General features: G+C 40.1%; 1 protein-coding gene across 1 annotated transcript in view; it reads right to left on the bottom strand.

Annotated features, from left to right (window-relative positions):
* The window catches only part of SLC6A11 (solute carrier family 6 member 11), a 423,717-nt gene that overhangs the window by 293,162 nt on the left and 108,094 nt on the right, over window positions 1-22,461 (bottom strand). The window contains exon 3 of the mRNA XM_082265786.1: window positions 10,079-10,213. Within this exon, the coding sequence (XP_082121912.1) occupies window positions 10,079-10,213 (135 nt within the window). The remainder of the gene's footprint in view (window positions 1-10,078; window positions 10,214-22,461) is intronic.

The following is a 22,461-nucleotide window of genomic DNA, read 5'->3' as shown; positions in this document are numbered from 1 at the left end:
GACTATCTGTATTACTAAAGCAACCAATTAGATTCAATGAGTCCTTTGCTAATGTATCTTTAACCACTTGCTGACCAGCCATTGTAGTTTTACTGTGACGCTTCGTGTAATAGACAGTGTGGGCACATTCGCGCCGATGGAGGTGCGCACACGTGCCGATTGGCCAGAGGGGGAGCCAATCAGTCCGTCGGCCATCTGTGATCACTTCCCATGAAGACAGAACCGCCATTCTGTCACGGATGAACACAGGGAACCTGTGTTCCTACTATTTAGGAACACAGGTCTCTGTGTTCATCTATTGAGTACATCCCCCACACAATTAGAAAGCACCCCCTAGGATCACCCTTTACCCTTTCATCGCCCCTGGTGTTAGCCACTTCCCTGCCAGTGTCATTAGTACAGTAACAGTGCATATTTTTAGCACTGATTGCTAATCGCTGCCATTACTAGTAATAAATAAATAAATAAATAATAATGACATAAATCTATCCTCTAGTTTGTAGATGCAATAACTTTTGCGCAAACTAATCAATATACACTTATTTTTACTAAAAATATGTGGCAGAATACATATTGGCCTAAATTGATGAAATAAAATGAAGTTTTTTAATTTTGTTTTTATTGGATATGTTTTATAGCAAAAAGCAAAAAATATATATATTTTTTTTCCAGATTTTTTTGTTTATAGCCCAAAAAATTAAAACCACCGAGGTGATAAAATACTACCAAAAGAAAGCTCTATTTGTGGGGAAAAAAAAGGACATCAATTTTTATTGGGTACAGCATCGTACAACTACGCAACTGTCAGTTAAAATAACACAGTGCCATATCTCAAAAAATGGCCTGGTCATTAAGAATTATTAAGAAAGGATTAAAAATAAAAAATCTGATTGTTTGTTCTGGAAACAACTTACATTTTGTATTTAAATATTTTGATCCATGAGGTCAAATGTTTGCAAAGATCTGTGTTGGTGGGCTTTGGGGTTGTGCCTAATGCAACCTCCATATTAGATCAATTTGAGATGCTTCTGAGATCATTAGGATTTTATTGAAAGACGTGTTTGACGTGCAGTTGCCCTTCATTTGATCTGCATTTGACATTCTTACTGTTTTTTTCACAATAAAGTTTTATTGAAAACAATATAGTAACAGAAAACCTTTTTTTTTTTTAAGTATCAACCTGCTTCAAGCTGTTTTTGCATTTCCTTGTACTTGTATAGAGAGAGAATCAGTTCTGATGCAAACGAAAATCACTCAATAGACCCTTATAGAGTGGTGTCATAACTCACAAAACCTGCATTAAGATAAAGCAGGACTGATTCTGTCCTCTGATATGTCCTTAATTGCACAATAAGCCCCATTCTCATTTTACTTCACAGACTGCAAAACAAGACCATTCTTACGGGATAAGTTCACTTTATAGGAATATATTTTGCAGAAAAAAAAATAAGCATTTAATATTCTTCCCCACTGGAGCCTGCAAAGCATTGCAACTATGATTAGCAGATCCTGGTTAGGGATGATCAAATGGTTCGGGTCGACCATCGGTTCAACCCGAACATTGGGTGTTCGAAATTCGGCCGAATTCCGAAATTTTAGTTCAGAATTCGGTCACCAGAACCGCCCAAAATGCAATGGGACAGAAACTGGGCTTTAAAAGCCCGTGATTGGCCCAGAAACTTCAGTAAAAGCCAATTGAGGGGGCAGGAGTCTGCTAGGAATGTGATTGGAGTGACTACGGGGTCCAGAGGCCAATCAGGAGTGAATACGCCCCCCAGTATATAACATAGCCCCGCCAAACCTCTAGCACTGTAATACAGAGGCTGTGGAAGAGAGTGGAAGCATTTGTGTTTCTCCTGCTGCTTGTAAAGCTCCAGTGTCATTTTGCAATTATCTTCTGCTGTATGGAGCTGTTCATTTAGTGTGAGGAAAGGGATATGCAGTGTAGTTAGGGTACTATATAACACTATAGTTAGATTCAATAATCTAGTTTTTGTAGGGATACTTTTAAGTGTCAAGGCGACCATAGTGTAGTTTAGGGTGACCTGACTCTGCCATGTCAGGGTGACCGTAGTGTAGTTAAGGGTGACCTGACTCTGCCATGCCAGGGTGACCGTAGTGCAATTTAGGGTGACCTGACTCTGCAATGCCAGGGTGATCGAACTCTGCCATGTCAGGGTGACCATAGTGTAGTTTAGGGTGACCTGACTCTGCAGATTCTGGGTTAGGGGTATATTTATATATATATATATATATATATATATATATATATATATATATACACATATATATACATATATATATATATATATATGTATATGTATATATACACACACATATATATACACACACACACACACATATATATATATATATATATAGGGATGCACCGAAATGAAAATTCTGGGCCGAAACCAAAACCGAAAATACAGGATGCCCTTGGCCGAAAACCGAAACCGAAAATGACTTTTTCCCCAAAAAAAAAAAAATTAAAATAGATAGAAGAGGGGCATACACCAAAAACAGGTAGCAACGTATACCTGTCGCTGCCACCCTGTCACAGTATATGTACTGTGATGGGTTGGCAAGAGGTTAATTTAATTACCAATGGTATTTGTATTATGCTGGTCACTCATCTATTAGTGACCGACCAGTGGCAGTTAATTAACCCCTTTGTGCTGCATTAGTGCAACCAGTATCAGTGTTAATTAACACTGGTTGCACTGATACTGGTTGCACTAATGCAGCACAAAGGGGTTAATTAACTGCCTCAGCGTCCCCCTCGGCAGTACACCCTCCCCCCCCTCTGGCTCAGCGTCCCTCCCCATCCCGACGATTCAGTCTCCTACTCACTGTGCTCCTCGGGTGTACTTCATTCAAAAGAATCAAAAGAAGTGCCTCTGGCCGGCGGCCCGCCTCCCGGTGATGTCACTACTACTACGATCTGTGCATGAATGAAGTGACACACCTGGCGGGAGGGCGGGCGAGTGGCCGCTAATAGATATAACTATGTGATACTTCACTTCACTGTCAGCGGGACTGTGTGAATGAACTGACCTGACCCCGGGTGGGGGGGGGGCGGGGGGAGCGGCCGCTAATAACTATAACTATGTGAGCCTTCACCTCCCTGTCAGCGGAGATACATGCCTCACATAGTTATAGTTATTAGCGGCCACCCCCCCCCCCCGCCCGGTGTCAGGTCAGTTCATTCACACACAGTCCCGCTGACAATGAAGTGAAGCTCACATAGTTATATCTATTAGCGGCCGCTCGCCCGCCCTCCAGCCCGGTATGACACTTCATTCATACACACATCTAGTAGTAGGGACGTCATTGAGAGGCGGGCTGCCGGCCAGAGGTGGGACTTTTAAAACCTGCGCTGCGCCCTCCTCCTTCCTCACGGCGGCCATATTGATTTCGGCATTGTTAACCCATTATCGGCCGAAATGGGATAGGCTCATTTTCGGCCGATAATTTCGGTGGCCGAAATTTCGGTGCATCCCTAATATATATATATATATATATATATATATATATATATATATATATATATATATATATATATATATATATATATACCCCTATACAGAAGTTCAGATGTCATGCCTGCCTCCAAATGCCTTCAAAAAACACCAGAAAAATGCCTGAAACAAAAACGTCCAGGTGTGAAAGGAGGGCAACATCATCCTTGCGCTACTGAAATTCTAAGAAAAATAATCTGTTTTTTTTCTGGTTCTGGACATGCTACAGAGCTGAAACTTCACAGGTACACTTTTTAAACCCCCCAGACACTAAATCCAAAGAAATCTCATTTTTTTTCAATCATTTTTTCAATAATTGGCTCTCTATCAAAAACGACAATTTTTAAGAACTTTTTTTTGCCTGATTCATAGTCCCTGGGGCATGACCCAGAACCCTAGGCACTTTTTAGGGGCATTTATTGGGTTTTAGGGCTTCAAAATGGTGTTTTATTATTCCCGTTCGGGTCCCATTGATTTCAATGGGGTTCTGGAATCCGAACCAAATTTTCGGGAAATTCGGGTGTTCTGGTCGAACCAAACTTTTCAAAAGGTCGATCATCCCTAATCCTGATGGCAATGTCAGTTTACTGCACACTCTCCCTCCAGCTTTATTGCCCATACCTCTGTACAAGCTTTCTCTTGGAGGAACTGTCAATGATCAACAGGGGCGCTCAGCATCATCCTTGTAGTTCATTTAGAACAATAAGCCATCTGCCACGGTGGTAGAGAAGACTTGTAGTTTCTTCGCTCACAGATCTCTATGAATGTTTAACGCAGCTACACAGCCATGCCAATTTTAAAATGTGATAGTGGCTGCAGAGGAGAGGAACCTCTACCCACTGTCCTAGGGAGGGAGGAAGGAATATGTTACATGTTACATTCTAAATACGGATGTAACAGGTAACATTCTCTAAAAGGTGAATTAAGCTTTTAATATACGACCGTACCCTAATATACAAAACGACCCACATTTTGAAAACTCTATCTCTTTTGTGTATTAATTTGTATGTACAGCCAAAGTGTATTATTAATTTATTTACTTATTTTTATTTTGGATAAAAAATAGGAAAGGGTGGTTGGGAATGATTTCTTAAGAATTGCAATAGGAAGTAAGAGGAAATCTCTAACAAGTGTAGTAAATTCCACTCTTAAACAGTTATTACCAGAACAGGTGCTCCTTTTAGAAGATTTTCTTTATCTCTTGTTTCGGCGACAACTCAAAAATGTCCACATTTACTATTACTTTCTATGTCAGTGACAATGGTCAGTATTCTGAATTATCTGATCCATCGCATTACAGGATGTGCTGCAATACACCTCTAGATAATGTATTCTCATATGATGTTTGTACTATCTTGCATTCAATAAAATTTATATTTTTATAATCTATATTTTATCTACTGTAATTTATACTCTTAGGCACACTAAAATCCCCATCCACCTCGTCCACAGGGTCCATCTGTAAGACTTGGTTTACTTTAGCTATTTTATTCTCAGGGAACTGTGTCTGCATTTTTCTTTGATAGGTAATTACTCTCCACCCAATTTCCATATTCTGAATTATCCCTCTACACGAGACAAACATAGAGTGTATTCAGAACTATAAAAAAAGCTTTGGCTATAAATCCATGTTTTTAGGACACACCTTGAAGAGTTCAACCAGTTCAGGCCTGCCCCATAGCAGTTGTACTGCTACAGGGTGGCACCTGTGCACCAGATCACATATATTTACTTGATCTGGCTCTTCTGAGTAGGGCGCGTGTATTTGCGCCGCCAGTGGCTCACTCCCATTGTGATCACACACAGTGTCAGCCCAGGGACAGGTACCATGAACTCAATGTCTTCCAGCACCCGCCGATCGTTCAGTACACAGGCAGAATGGCAAAATGTCATTCTGTCAGTAGGGAAGGCATGGATCCTGTGTTCCTGCACACAAACACTGGCTAGGCACACATTTAACCCTTTGATCTCCCCTGATGTTCACCCCTTCCCAGACAGTGTCATTAGTACAGTGACCGTGCATATTTTTTAGCACTGATCACTGCAATAATGTCACTGGTCCCCAAAAAGTTTCAAAAGTGTCAGTGCCCAAATTGTCCGCCACAATATCGTAGCCGTGCTATAAGCCGCTGATCGCCAACATTACTATTAAAAAATAAATAAATAAACAAAAATATCCCATAGTTTGTTGAAACTTTGCCGCAAACCAATCAATGTACGCTTATCAGGATTTTTTTTCCAAAATATGTATAAATATGTATATGCAAAATACAATTTGGCCTAAATGTATGAATTTAAGAAATTAGATTTTTTTTTTTTTTTTTTATTAAATAGTTTTTTTAGCAGAAAGTAAAAAATTTTTTTTTTTTTTCAAAAATGTCGATTTTTTTTGTTTATAGTGCAAAAAAAAAAAAAGGGGGGTGACTAAATACCACCAAAATAAAACTCTATCTTTGGGTACAGTGTCATACAACCATGCAATTCTCAGTTAGAGTAACGCAGTGCTGTATCGCAAAAAAAGGCCTGGTCATGAAGGGGGGCAAATCTTCTAGCGGTCAATTGGAGTGTGATAATTGTATACTGGCACCTGGAATTATAGTAAGCTTGTCTGGAGTTATTGCATGAACTATGACTAAATGAACTGAAATCGATAGACTATGATCTTTTTTACAGCCATAATATGTTACTAGAAGTTGATCACTTTATTTTTTGAAAGATCATAATTAAAAGAAAGTGCATGTAGCTTGTTTGAAGTGACAGTTAGCAAAAGATCACATTGTGATCTTTGTTTATCATGCCTAAGCTGGGGGCTTTATACAGCTGCTTAACCTCCCTGGCGGTATGATTCTTTCCGATTTTAGGTGCTGAAAGCAGTACAATTATTTTGCTAGTAGTTCTTAAGGACGAGCAGCCCAAACCAACTATTTACATATGATTTTTTTTTACTGTGCGTTCTTCTTTATAACATCTCAGGTATGATAAAGTTTGAAACACAAAATCAAAAATTATAATATAATAAATGACTATAAATAAGTTAAAGTATATATATACACACATTATATATATATATATATATATATATATATATATATACGTATACATATATTATATATATATATATATGTACATGTATTCGGCCCCCTTGAACTTTGCAACCTTTTGCCACATTTCAGGCTTCAAACATAAAGATATAAAACTGTAATTTTTTGGGAAGAATCAACAACAAGTGGGACACAATCATGAAGTGGAACGAAATTTATTGGATATTTCAAACTTTTTTGACAAATAAAAAACTGAAAAATTGGGCGTGCAAAACTATTCAGCCCCCTTAAGTTAATACTTTGTAGCGCCACCTTTTGCTGCGATTACAGCTGTAAGTCGCTTGGGGTATGTCTTTATCAGTTTTGCATATCGAGAGACTGAAATTTTTGCCCATTCCTCCTTGCAAAACAGCTCGAGCTCAGTGAGGTTGGATGGAGAGCATTTGTGAACAGCAGTTTTCAGTTCTTTCCACAGATTCTCGATTGGATTCAGGTCTGGACTTTGACTTGCCCATTCTTACACCTGGATATTTTTGTTTGTGAACCATTCCATTGTAGATTTTGCTTTATGTTTTGGATCATTGTCTTGTTGGAAGACAAATCTCAGTCCCAGTCTCAGGTCTTTTGCAGACTCCATCAGGTTTTCTTCCAGAATGGTCCTGTATTTGGCTCCATCCATCTTCCCATCAATTTTAACCATCTTCCCTGTCCCTGCTGAAGAAAAGCAGGCCCAAACTATGATGCTGCCACCACCATGTTTGACAGTAGGGATGGTGTGTTCAGGGTGATGAGCTGTGTTGCTTTTACGCCAAACATAACATTTTGCATTGTTGCCAAAAAGTTTGATTTTGGTTTCATCTGACCAGAGCACCTTCTTCCCCATGTTTGGTGTGTCTCCCAGGTGGCTTGTGGCAAACTTTAAACAACACTTTTTATGGATATATTTAAGAAATGGCTTTCTTCTTGCCACTCTTCCATAAAGGCCAGATTTGTGCAGTATACGACTGATTGTTGTCCTATGGACAGAGTCTCCCACCTCAGCTGTAGATCTCTGCAGTTCATCCAGAGTGATCATGGGCCTCTTGGCTGCATCTCTGATCAGTCATCTCCTTGTTTGAGTTGAAAGTTTAGAGTGACGGCCAGGTCTTCGTAGATTTGCAGTGGTCTGATACTCCTTCCATTTCAATATTATCGTTTGCACAGTGCTCCTTGGGATGTTTAAAGCTTGGGAAATCTTTTTGTATCCAAATCCGGCTTTAACCACTTGCCGACCGCCGCCCGACTATATACGGCGGCGGTCAGCCCCTCACAGGCAGAGTGACGTATCGATACGTCACTAGCCTGGGAGGGTCTGGGGAGCGAGCGCGCGCCGCCGGCGGCGCGCTCCTGCTCCCGCGTGGTCACGCACCCCCCCGCGCGTGTGACCAGCGGACCCGATGTCCGCCGGTCACTCTGCGATCGTCGGGGGAGAGGGAGAAAGGCAGGCAGCTTGTGTAAACAAGCTGCCTGTCAGTTCTCCCTGTGTAGAGACACTGATCATACGGATCTACTATGTAGAACCGTTGATCAGTGTAACTACACCTCAAGCCACAGCCAATCACAGTTAGAATCACGCCCCTAGGGACACACACAGCCCCTCCCTCTCAAATAAAGTTAACCCCTTCACTGCCAGTGTATTTTTACAGTAACAGTGCATATATATAGCACTGATTACTGTAGAAATGTCACCGGTAACCCCAAAAGTGTCAAAAATATCAGTCAAGGGTCCGATCTGTCCGCCGCAATGTCGCAGTACTGCAAAAAAAACGCAGATCGCCGCCATTACGCGTTAAAAAAACAACAAAAATGACAAAAATCTTTCCCTTTGTTAGTAAACGCGATAACTTTTGCGCAAACCAATCAAAATACGCTTTTTGCGTTTTTTTTTACCAAACATATGTAGCATATAACAAATTGGCCGAAAATGTTAAAAAATTTTGATTTTTACTTTTTTTTTTTTGGGAATTTCATATAAAAAAATGTGAAAAATATTGTTATTTTTGCAAAATTGACGCTCTTTTTTTGTTTATAGCGCGTGATCAAATACCACCAAAAGAAAGCTCTGTTTGTGGGAAAAAAAGGACGTCAAATTTGTTTAGGTACAGCGTCGCACGACCGCGCAATTGTCCGTTAAATTCACGCAGTGCCGAATCGCAAAATACCCCCTGGTCAGGAAGGGGGTAAAATCTTCCGGGGCTTAAGTGGTTAAACTTCTGCACAACAGTATCTTGGACCTGCCTGGTGTGTTCCTTGTTCTTCATGATGCTCTCTGCACTTTAAACGGACCCCTGAGACTATCACAGTGCAGGTGCATTCATACGGAGACTTGATTACACACAGGTGGATTCTATTTATCATCATTAGTCATTTAGGTCAACATTGGATCATTCAGAGATCCTCACTGAACTTCTGGAGAGAGTTTGCTGCACTGAAAGTAAAGGGGCTGAATAATTTTGCACGCCCAATTTTTCAGTTTTTTATTTCTTAACAAAGTTTAAAATATCCAATAAATTTCGTTCCACTTCATGATTGTGTTCCACTTGTTGTTGATTCTTCACAAAAAATTACAGTTTTATATCTTTATGTTTGAAGCCTGAAATGTGGCAAAAGGTCGCAAAGTTCAAGGGGGGCAAAAACTTTCGCAAGGCACTGTATATATATATATATATATATATATATATATGTGTGTGTGTGTATACATATATATATATATAGATATACGTATATCTATATCTATACATAAATATATATATATATACATACACACACACACACACATATATATATATATATATGTATAGATATATATATGAAGTACAGTAAAACTGCAGGAAAGGGCACTGGGGGGCAAACTAATATCATTTTATTTTATTTTGCAATAAAATCAGTGTGTTTGGTGTGTATTTTACTTTTCAAATTTGCCGCCGGTTCCACCCCCCTGCAAGCGTCACGTCGCAGGAAACGGAAGTCGGGGCTCACAAGCATTGGGCGGAAGATCTGGCCGCCGTATGCCGAAGAGACACATTGCTGGATCCCGGTGACAAGGTAAGTAACCTCTTCCAGGATCCAGCGATGCTCCCTGGCAGTACCCCGAGTGTGGCTCGGGGTTACCACTTATGGCAGTGAAATCCCACCTGGAGCCAAACTGGGGAATACCGCCAGGGAGGTTAAAGCTTTGTAAAAACTTGCTTTAAGATTGTATTTACAAAGCTTTCTCATAAAGGTTCTCAAAATTTTATGCTCCAGGCAGTATTTAAATGGTCCATATCCATACAAAGCTCTACTCTGTCCTATCCTACAGTACAGAAGCACCAACTTTTATACGATATTTGGAGACATTGCTCCTTGATAAGGACAAATTTCATTGTGCTTCATAATTAAAAAATTACCCTGGTGATAAATTAAACAAATGACCGAAATCACAATAAGACAAAAACATTGTAATTGTGGGTGACACTTCATAATATAATACTGTACCTTCAAACAAAGGGCAAACTTTTCTCCAGCATGTTATTCCTCCTTCACTGGTAAATTGCCCAAGTGCTGTCTCAAGGAAAAATACTGGTATGCCGCAGAATAAAAAAAACACCACGTATGGGATTAGAAAAGCTCCTGAAAGACAGCAACACAAAAAAAAATAATGATTAATTATCATGCACATTAATTTTGTTAGTATTGGTATTGTTTTATTCAAGAAAAAGATTACGTTCTCATAGTTAAATAGCAATTGATATTTAAAAAAATGTAACCCAACACATTTATAAGCCTAATCACTCAGTATTGGAAGACACAGTGTTCACTAATGTTATGGGAATGGTCAAAGAGAAACTCACTTATGATAAATTGTATTCTCCCTGGGTGGGTTGGCTGGCCTTTAAAAACTCAGGTGAGTACAACTGCATATTGGCAGAACAAAAACATCCCATAAATTCTGTAATTAACTCATTGGCTGATTTTTTTTTTTTTTTTAGGAGAAATCCTATCACACCTGTCCTATTAGTTCCCTACCCCCTCATATTTGTGTCCTTGTTTTATTCATCATGTTTATCTTACCCTATATTCCACAGGAGCATATATGTTCAGACTGTTTTAGGGTACAAGATATTTGCATTTCTTATTCCTTCTGTAAACTTTACCCCACATATATTAAAGGTGGAATATGACATGTTTCCTTCTATCTTTTCCTTTCTATGCACTGAAAATTTAAAATTCCTTAATAAAACAAAACGTATTGACAAAGAGCATGCCCATCCTGATTATTTAAGTTCAAATAAATGTTTGAAACCTACTGTACATCTGACACCTCTTAGAATTCAGATGATTGCAAAAAAAAAAAAAAAAAATTAATTTCTATTACTCTTCAATAGGTAGTAGTAGTTAGTCATAATCAACTGGCCTTGTTCTGTAATGCTTTGAATGTGACTAACTACTATTAGCTAGATCATGACATGGAACCTTCACAGATACATTGATTTGTAAACAATGAAAAAATTACGATAAAGCCATCAGACAAAGGAGGCAATATTGTCTTGATGGAAAAATATAAACAAATGTGTCTACAAATTCTAAACAACCAAAAGTACTACAAAAAAATCTCACCTGTCATGATAGAATCCTACAAAGAGGATTTCTATCGGAAAATTGATATAGTACTTAACGAGGGAACAATATTGCAAACCCTATGGAATTTTATGCGGACTAAGCACCCAAGAATGCCAACATTTTATGCACTACCCAAAGTGCATAAGGACACCAAAAAACCCACCAGGAAGACCAATCATCTCAGGAAATGGCAATATCTCAGAGACTACAAGCCAAGTCATTGACGCATATCTAAGGCCTCATATTACCAACTTGACATCATACACAAAAGATACTGTACATCTTCTGCAAATACTAGAAGGTATGGTGATACCAGATGATGCTTTTTTTAATAACAGTGGATGTTGAATCACTGTATAATAACATTCCACATAAAAAAGGCCTGAAAATCATCAAACATACCTTGAGCCAACAAAGCCAATACGATAAGAGATTCAATGACTTTATCATACTTATGCTTGATTTCATTCTAAACCATAATTACTTTACCTTTGATGGCTCATACTATCTACAAACGTGTGGTGTAGCAATGGGCACCAGTTGTGCACCTTCATATGCTAATATAGATTTAGGAGCCTGGGAACAAGAATTTCTAGGAAAAGAGGAAAACAATACATATACAAACAACATCTTGCTATGGTAACGTTACATAGATGATATCCTTATTATATGGAATGGACCGGAAGAACTTATCAAAGATTGTCTAAAAGCAATGAATAAAAATTAATACAATATGTTTTTTTTTACATTAAACTACAGTAAAACAAGAATCTCATTCCTGGATACGTGTATATACAAAGACAATGACGGTTACATCAAAACAACCCTATACAGGAAAAAAAACGCAGGGAATACGATACTACATGCATCAAGTTTCCACCCAACACCTTTAAAAAAGTCCATCCTATACAGCCAGTATCTCCGGCTAAAGAGAAACTGCACAAATGATGAAGACTTCAAGAATGAAGCAGATCTACTTATGGAAAGACTCTCAAAAAGAGGCTATACAAAAACATTTTTGAGAAAAGCCTTTAACAAAGTAAAAAAGAGGGACAGACAAGAAATCTTATTCAAAACAAACAAAGAAGTGGAAATCTCTAAAGAACAGGAAAAGAAAACAACACAGATAATTATAAGATACACCAATGAACACCAAAGGATTAAAAACATCCTCAAAAAACATTGGCCTATTCTTTAAGAGGATCCCAGCATAAAAATCTCATACCAGATCACCCACCTGTCACATATCGAAAAGCAGGTTGTATTAAACAAGATATTGTACACAGTGAGTACAAGGAAGTGACAAGAAAAGATCCTTGCAAAGATAAAAGAATTTTCCCTTGCAGCAGTTGTGCTCAATGCAACGTCATTCGGAAATGCACTAATACAATATTCCCCAATGGGGAAAATTTTCAACCAAAACACTTTGTCAACTGTAGAACAAGAGGGATAGTGTACCTGATGAGATGTGAGTGTGGAGCGTTCTACGTGGGCAAAACCAAAAAAGAAATGGGAAAAAGAATTAACAAACATGTCCATAGTATGCAAATAGGTAACTTTTACTTACCCTTGGGAAGGCATGTAGCCTTTAACCACAACTACAAAATGCCAAAAATCACCTTCATGGCACTGGAAAGGATCCATATATCATATAGGGGAGGGGATTGGAACAAGAGACTTTTACAACTAGAGATGCGTTGGATAAGATGCCTAAGAGCAACTATCCCTCTTGGACTCAATGAAATGGAGAGTTTCCGATCATTTTTAGAGGGCTTCTCATCAGGAAAAACCGATTGAGAATTTACATTTTCAAAAAAAATGACAAATGTCATCCATTCACAGCAAATCTTGAAATCTTGAAATCTTGGGCCAAAATAACCAGTCATGAATCATCAAATCATAGCTAAAACCTTCCCCCTTCTTTCTTTTTCATTTCTTTTATTATTTTTCATATCGATGTATCATTATTTTTTTTCAGGTATATATATATATATATATATATATATATATAAATACATATAATTTCTACATCTCATCATTTTTTTCATATATTTTTTCATTTTTATTTATACTTTTATATTTATTTATTTTTATTTATTTTTACATATTTATTATCTTTTTTCTTTTATTTTACTTTTACTTCGTTGCAATGGATAAATATATTTATTTTTTCAATTTTTTCCTCATTCTCCAGTATTTTCTCCTAAAAAACATCAATAAACCAAACAAAATGTTGCATCTCTCATCCAATCACATACTCTTGATCCAAAGATATGTGCCCCCCCCCTAAAACCAACACTATATAGACAATTAGTCCCCTATAATACATAAGGGCCCCCCCAAGATAAAAAATTCCAAAAATCTCCCTCTTAAAAGGAATAATATCCAGATATAAGATTTCCAAAACAAGCTCTTGGTTTACCTAAGCACAAACAACCCCTTACTCCAATTGAGATTTCCATTTCTCACATCTTGTCATCATGATGTATCAGCCTTTTTTCTTTCTTCAAATATGTATTTGTACTGCTGTTAATACCAAATACAATCGTATATGTTTATATATACAAATATTGTGAACACACTTTTTTGTCATTAATGTACATATTTTCTATATTATTAATTTTGCAAATATACTCTATGAATGCCAATACCATGTAATGTTCCATAAGTCCCAACCTCGCACCCAGCATGGAAAGCTCGGGGCCTACAAGAGCAATAGAGGTACTACCACCCACACCCCGATCTGATCCCCCCTAGGGACATCGGCTCCAAATACTCCGTTTCGGCGGCCGAAAAAACATCTTGACGGTGTCCCGATGCGCACTCAGCCTAGCGGCGCATGCGCAGTAGGGACAGACCAAGTACGTGCGGCGCCTAGTGCACATGCGTTGAGGGACATAAAAGGCCGGGGAACTGCATCCATCCTCTCTTCCCTCACAGAGAGGGAGAAGGAAGGACGTAAGAAGTGCTGCCTGGCACCTACCAAAGGAAACTCTTCAGAAAACCATGTAATTCAATAGTGGAGTTATATCCAAATACCAATGGTTTGCATAAATAGATATATTTAACTAATATCTCACTACCGCTTCAGACATTCTTCAGATATATAAATGAAAAAAGGAAATTAAAACAAGAAATAACTAAATTAAAAACAAAGGACGGAAGGTATGTAGAAGAGAATAAAGGGCTAGCCGACTGCCTTAATGAATACTTCTGTTCAGTTTTTACAGAAGAAAAAGAAGGAGAAGGACCTCCACTTGAAATGATGACTAATGAATCGTTTGATGCATGTGTCTTTACAGAGGAAGACGTTCTAAGATTGCTGTCTAAAGTGAAGACAAATAAGTCACAGGGTCCTGATGAGATACACCCAAAATTATTAAAAGAGCTTAGTGGTGAGCTGGCAAAACCATTAACAGATTTATTTAACCAATCATTAGTGACAGGAGTCATCCCGGAAGATTGGAAATCGGCAAATGTCGTGCCCATTCACAAGAAAGGGAGTAGGGAGGAATCGAGCAACTATAGACCAGTGAGTCTGACATCAATAGTAGGCAAATTAATGGAAACCCTACTAAAGGATAGGATTGTGGAACATCTTAAATCCCATGGATTGCAAGATGAAAAACAACATGGGTTTACTTCAGGGAGATCATGTCAAACAAATCTTATAGATTTTTTTGACTGGGTGACTAAAATAATAGACGGTGGAGGTGCAGTAGACATTGCATATCTAGATTTTAGTAAGGCTTTTGACACTGTCCCACATAGAAGACTTATCAATAAACTGCAGTCATTGAGCATGGACTCCCATATTGTTGAGTGGATTAGGCAATGGCTGAGTGACAGACAACAGAGGGTTGAAGTCAATGGAGAACATTCAGAACAAGGACATGTTACCAGTGGGGTACCTCAGGGATCTGTACTGGGACCAATTTTGTTTAATATCTTCATAAGTGATATTGCAAAAGGCCTCAATGGTAAGGTTTGTCTTTTTGCTGATGACACAAAGATATGTAACAGGGTTGATGTTCCTGGGGGGAAACGCCAAATGGAAAAGGATTTAGGAAAACTAGAAGAATGGTCAGAACTCTGGCAACTGAAATTTAATGTGGATAAGTGCAAGATAATGCACCTGGGGCGTAAAAACCCAAGGGCAGAATATAGAATATTTGACACAGTCCTGACCTCAGTATCTGAGGAAAGGGATTTAGGAGTAATTATTTCAGAAGACTTAAAGGTGGGAAGACAATGTAATAGAGCAGCACGAAATGCCAGCAGAATGCTTGCATGTATAGGGAGAGGTATAAGCAGTAGAAAGAGAGAAGTGCTTATGCCGCTGTACAGAACACTGGTGAGACCTCACTTGGAGTATTGTGCGCAGTACTGGAGGCCATATCTCCAGAAGGATATAGATACTCTAGAAAGAGTTCAGAGAAGAGCTACTAAACTAGTACATGGATTGCAGGAAAAAACATACCAGGAAAGGTTAAAGGACCTTAACATGTATAGCTTGGAAGAAAGAAGAGACAGAGGGGATATGATAGAAACTTTTAAATACATAAAGGGAATTAACTCGGTAAAGGAGGAGAGCATATTTAAAAGAAGAAAAACTACCACAAGAGGACACAGTTTTAAATTAGAGGGGCAAAGGTTTAAAAGTAATATGAGGAAGTATTACTTTACTAAGAGAGTAGTGGATGCATGGAATAACATTCCTGCAGAAGTGGTAGCTGCAAATACAGTGAAGGAGTTCAAGCATGCATGGGATAGGCATAAGGTTATCCTTCATATAAGATAGGGCCAGGGACTATTCATAGGATTCAGATATATTGGGCAGACTAGATGGGCCAAATGGTTCTTATCTGCCGACACATTCTATGTTTCTATGTTTCTATATAATCCTTGACAAAGGCTGCAATATAGCCAAAATGCGTAGGATAACAACTGGGAAACTTTGTGACCACATTCCAAGCTCAACAAGCATGGAAGAACAGAGAAAAATATCCAAATAAAAGTCACCATATCCCAAATGTCACAAAACCTTTCAAAAAACTTTACTCACCTACTTACTTTGGGTCTATAACCCAACACTTGTGAATGAATAATTATATGTGAAACTTAACTAACTGTTTAATCTTTTTCAAATAAATCTATTTTATTTATCTACATCCTTGTATACAAACTCACTTGCCCACAAAGTCCCAAACCCCCCCTTGGGCTGAGGCCCCAACCAACTCCACTGTTTATATAAAGGGACGGAGGCAGACATACACCCTTTAGCCTTCTTGAGATCAAAAAACCCCTCTGGAATGATTTCTGTACCTCAGACATTTTAAAACTCTACCTGTGACCTAGCTTTTCACCATATTTGAACATGGGGAACCAAGATAGTTGTCCGTGAGGAAAGGGACCCCCTCCTTTTTTTCTTCTCTTCTCTTTTTCTTGTTTTTTTTCTCTCCTTTTTGGTGATTGCTAGTTACTTTAATGATTTATGGTGTGGGGATGCAAAGGTCAATGCATGAATATAAATCTGAACAGTAAACTTGTTAACTTAACCTATTGTTGAGTTTGTTCATGAAGTTAAAGGAGAATTTTTTTGTGTTAGATCATTTTATGTGATTAAATGTATTATGACATAATAGTTCATTATAGCATTGAAACCCTAAAAATAAATAAAAAAAAACATACTGTGAGCTGTGGATAATATAGTAATTAGCATGGGTTTCTTGAGACCAGAAAGGTATTCCAAGGGTTCCTTGATGTTGAAAAATGTAAAAAGGATAGTTTAGACTGACTACACATCTTACAGTATATGCTACATTTGTAGCACTGAGTCCAAAATTGTAAACGGTCAGGCTTGCTCATGAATATTGTATGCGTTTGAATTGAAAAAAAAAAAAAAATAGCATGTTGACAATATGGTCTGCTTTACCCCATTTTAAAAAGAAGGAAATACATAAAAATACTACATGTATTATATTTTAGCTTGAAACATTACTTAATACAGCCAATAAAACTGCCTGAGAATTTCTGAGTGATATGAGAACCTAAATGTGAAGTAGGGAAGGTTTAAAACCTCATCAGTTTATTTATTTTTTGTTATGTGTGTCCCTATTGGGAGACTTTTCTTTACTTTCTGTACCAGAAAAACAATAGGAAGTTAGAGGATATCTCTCCAAAGTGAGAAGAATTCTTCTTAGACAGCTCTTACTGCAATAGGAACATTTCCCATCGCCTCTTGTTCTGGTGACAACTCTAAAATTTTGTGATTTCCCTCTCTCTCAATTTAAGTGACAGCAGTCCAAGTCAAATGAGAAATAGACAGGGTGAAGATTTGATAGCGGATCTAGTGTACCCAACTCTACCCAAAAATAAAAATAAAGTTTTGGGTACAGATACACTTTACGTTGAAATTAAATAATTCATAGTAATTATGCATTTTTATGCAATTATAATGCAAGGTTCTATTTAAAATTCACAAAGCCTACATGACAATGGGATTTATGTAAGGGTGTCATAATCATTCATTAATATATTCTGTAGCAATTCTAGGCAGCCATATTTGTTGTCACTCCATGCCTTTTTTTTTAGCTGTTCACTACTTGTTTTCGGTAAGACTTTATAGTTCACTGCAGGAACATTTTTACAAGCATTGCAAAATTAAGGGGCTCTTTTGTTTGTATCTTTTGCAAGAGGTACAGAGCTCCCTACAAAAAATGCATAATCTGCGAACAGTATGAGAACTAACAGCCAACTTTATGAATATACTGTATTTATTTTGTGTAACATGTCAGTATTGTACCTGTTAATAAGTGTTAGCAATATCAGGGAATCATGCCAAATTAGCTTTACTGTAAATCAAATAAGAATTGCAAATGTAATGTCACAGCCTCCGGTCAGCAACAATGTAGAGTAGTCTGAGTAGTTACAGCCATTCAGCAATGAACTGCTGTATCTACACTAATACTTTAAGACTACTCATGGTGACTAATAGAGATGGAGGAACATCGGCCGGGGCGGTTCGCGAACGTCAGCCGCGAATTTACTCAAAAGTCCGCGAACCGCAAGTTCGCGGCGGGCCCCATTGACTTTAATGGGAGGCGAACTTTAAAAACTTTTAGGTCATATTTGCAGCCACAAAAGACGTACTAGCTGTGCACAAATAGTCCCAGCACATGGACAATGCCATAACAGAAGTATTGCAATTGGAAATGTTGCCCTAATTTTTTTTTTGTTTTTATACAGCAATTTTTTTTTTTTTTTTTTTAAATCAGCCAGAACTGACAGCAGCCGGTAAATACATGTCTAATACATATAGGGTCCATTCAAACATCTGTAAAATGGGTCCGCATCCATTCCACAATTTGGCGGAACCTTTACAGACCCATTCTTTTTCATTTCCAGTCTGAAAAATTAGGCATTCACAGGATAATGAAGTAGGTGTCAGCCATAAAAGGCCCCAAAAATTATCTCACATGCGTTTACCTGACAGCTAAGAACGTAGTATTCTGTGGCTGAAGGTACATTAGGCACATTCACAGGATAAAGAAGTAAGTGTCGGCCAGTATTAACCCCAAAAATTAGCCCACATGGGTTTACCTGACAGCTAAGAACGTAGTATTCTGTGGCTGAAGGTACATTAGGCATTCACAGGATACAGAAGTAAATGTCGGCCATAAAAGGCCCCAAAAATGAGCCCACATGGGTTTAACTGACAGCAAAGAACGTAGTGTATTTGATGGCTGGAGGTACAGTAGGCATTCACAGTATACTGAAGTAAGTGTCGGCCTGTATAGGCTCCAAAAATTAGCTCACATGGGTTGAACTGACAGCAAAGAACGTAGTATTTGATGGCTAGAGGTACATTAGGCGTTCACAGAATACAGAAGTACTGTAAGTGTCGGCATGTATAGGCCCCAAAAATTAGCCCACATGGGTTTAACTGACAGCAAAGAACGTAGTGTATTTGATGGCTGGAGGTACAGTAGGCATTCACAGTATACCGAAGTAAGTGTAGGCCTGTATAGGCTCCAAAAATTAGCTCTCATGGTCATGGGTTGAACTGACAGCAAAGAACGTAGTATTTGATGGCTAGAGGTACATTAGGCTTTCACAGGATACAGAAGTAAGTGTCGGCCTGTATTGGTCCCAAAAATGAGCCCACATGGGTTTAACTGACAGCAAAGAACGTAGTGTATTTGATGGTTGGAGGTACAGTAGGCATTCACAGTATACAGAAGTAAGTGTCGGCCTGTATAGGCTCCAAAAATTAACTCACATGGGTTGAACTGACAGCAAAGAACATAGTATTTGATGGCTAGAGGTACATTAGGCATTCACAGGATACAGAAGTAAGTGTCGGTCTGTATAGGCCCCAAAAATTAGCCCACATGGGTTGAACTGACAGCAAAGAACATAGTATTTGATGGCTGGAGGTACATTAGGCGTTCACAGAAAAAATAATTGTCGGCCCTGAAAGGCCCCAAAAATTTGCCATTCAATAGACATGAAATGCCTTTTATGCCGCTGTATGTAGTGAAGCCAAGGACCAGGAATTGCTGTGGGTGGATGGCGGTCTGGCGGATATTTGTGGCCTGGCATTAGGAATTTCAATGAAACGTGGTCTACTGGTCACATGTGTTGAATTCCTCAGAGATCCATGCCTCATTCATTTTTATAAATGTGAGGTAGTCTACACTGTCATGAGCTAGGCGAGTGCGCTTAATGGTCAAGAACCCCCCTGCTGCGCTGAACGTCCTTTCGGAGAGGACACTGAACGGGGGGCAAGCCAACATTTCCATTGCAAATTGTGCAAGCTCTGGCCAGAGGTCAAGCCTGCCCACGCAGTAGTTCAGGGGTTCATCACTCCTCAGAGCATCCACATCGGCCGTTAACCCGATGTAGTCGGACACCTGTCAGTCTAGGCGTTCCTTGTTGCTGGATCCGGAGTACAGCTGTCGATGGTTCGGCTGAAAGAAGGATCTCATATCGGAAGTGACCAAGACATCTTCAATCCGCCCTCTTCTTGCAGGCGCTGTTGCATTTCTACCCACAACTGTCTCTCTGTGACTGGAAATTCCTTCGCCAGCGCACAGAAAAGCATTTCCCGCAGCAAGGCCTGGAAGCCCTGAATTCTGACCGCCCTCTGTGATTGTGGTAACATTTCCGCCATTTTGTGTTTGTACCGGGGGTCTAAGTACTTTGCCACCCAGTACTGCTCCTTGACCTTTATGCGTTTTATACAGGGGTCCCCCTTAAAACACTGGAGCATGTAGGCCCCCATTCGCACTAAACTGGAAGCGGTGTAGTGGCCTGCTTCCACCTCATCATCCAGGATAATGTCATTCTCGTTCCCCCCCCCATCCACAGATAACACCAGGGATCCCAGAAGGGTTTATAGCAAGCTCTTCTTGCTCCTCCTCATCCCCCCCAGCACCATACTCCTCTGACTCTTCTTCAGACTCCTGCTGTTGATTTGTCTCAGATGGAGTAGCACCCCCTGGGAATTCATCCAACATTGCGACTTCTTCATCTTCCTGCTCCTGCTCCTCGACGGCTTGATCAATGACACGACACAATGCACACTCCAGAAAGAAGGCGTAAGGTATGATGTCACTTATGGCGCCCTGGCCGTGACTGACCAGTTCGGTGATCTCATCGAATGTCCGCAGAAGTCTGCATGCGTCCCGCATGAGCAGCCACTGGCGAGGTGAATAAAACCGAAGCTCCCCAGAACCTGTCCTGCTGCCGAGTTCGAACAGGTAGTCGTTAACTGCACGTTTCTGCTGGAGCAGCCTATCGAGCATATGCAATGTTGAGTTCCATCGCGTCGGGCAGTCACAAATAAGACACCTGAGGGGCAGGTTGTGTCGTCGCTGAATGTCAGCAAGGCGAGCCATGGATGTGTAAGATCTTCTGAAATGCCCCCGAGATTTTCCTGGCCTCCCGCAAGACGTCCTGGACCCCAGGGTATTTGGCAACGAATCGCTGCACCACCAAGTTCAGGACGTGTGCCATGCATGGCACGTGTGTTATTTTGCCCTGTTTCAGCGTGCTCAGCAGATTGGCACCATTGTCGCACACCACGTTACCAACTTTCAGATTCAGCGGTGTCAGCCACTGATCTGCCTGTGAACGCAAAGCTGAAAGTGTGAGGACCAGTGTGGCTCTTGGCTTCCAGGCACAACAGACGCAGCACAGCATGGCAACGTCTCACCTGGCATGTGGAATAGGTTCTGGGGATCTTGGGCGGCGCAGTGGAAGAGACAGTAGCAGCGGAAGAGGAGCAGTCAGCCGAGGAGGAGAGGAGGATGGAGTAGGAGGAGGAGGTGGAGAAGAAGAGGCAGGCCTGCTTGCAATCCGTGGCGGTACAACTAAATTTACACGGGTGCCACGGGTTACATGCTTGACGACCGTCAGAAGGTTCACCCAGTGGGCAGTAAAAGTGATATACCTTCCCTGCCCGTGTTTGCTAGACCATGTGTCTGTGGTCAGATGTATCTTGGCACCAACACTGTGTGCCAGAGATATATTCACTTGCCGCTGAACATGGCCATACAGCTCTGGAATGCCCTTCTGCGAGAAATATTTCCTGCCTGGGACCTTCCATTGTGGTGTTCCAATGGCCACAAATTTACGAAAGGCCTTCGAGTCCACCAGTTGATATAGAAGTAGTTGGCGGGCTATCAGTTCCGACAAGCCAGCAGTCAAACGTTGGGCAAGAGGGTTATCCGACATCATCATTTTTTTCCGCTCCAACATTTGGACCACAGAATGCCTGTCTTTTTCCAGAACAACATGACAACAGCATCATGGAAGGTGGAGTGGAGGGCAAATGTGAGGAGAGAGGAGAAGGAGAGGGAGCTGGACGGTGAGAGCCTGGAGTGTGGCTTTTTGGGTTCTGACGGTGTTGCTCCCACTGGGCTCAGTGATGGGAGTTCAAGTGCCTTCTTAAGGCGGTTGTCCCTAGGTGAGTGTTGGGCTTACTGCGACTTATGCGTTGACTGCAAAGGCTGCAGATGGCAACACTGTTGTCAGCAACTGACACATTAAAAAAAGCCCACACTGCTGAGCCATGTGCCGGCATCCTTGGAGCGCCAGATGTGACTGTACATGGTTGATGGCTCGCTCCTGATACATTTGCAGTCTGCTTTGTACCTCTTGTGCAATGCAAGTTCTGCCTGCCTCTCCTCCCTATCTGCCGGTCCATCTCTCCCTCTGAACTCCCTTCCTCTTCCTCTCTTGTGGCCACCCAC

The sequence above is a fragment of the Pelophylax lessonae genome, assembly GCF_965119305.1.
Source record: "Pelophylax lessonae genome assembly, chromosome: 8".
Classification (NCBI taxonomy): Eukaryota; Metazoa; Chordata; class Amphibia; order Anura; family Ranidae; genus Pelophylax; species Pelophylax lessonae.
Note: the sequence above shows the minus strand (reverse complement) of the source record. Positions and strands in the feature narration are given on the sequence as shown.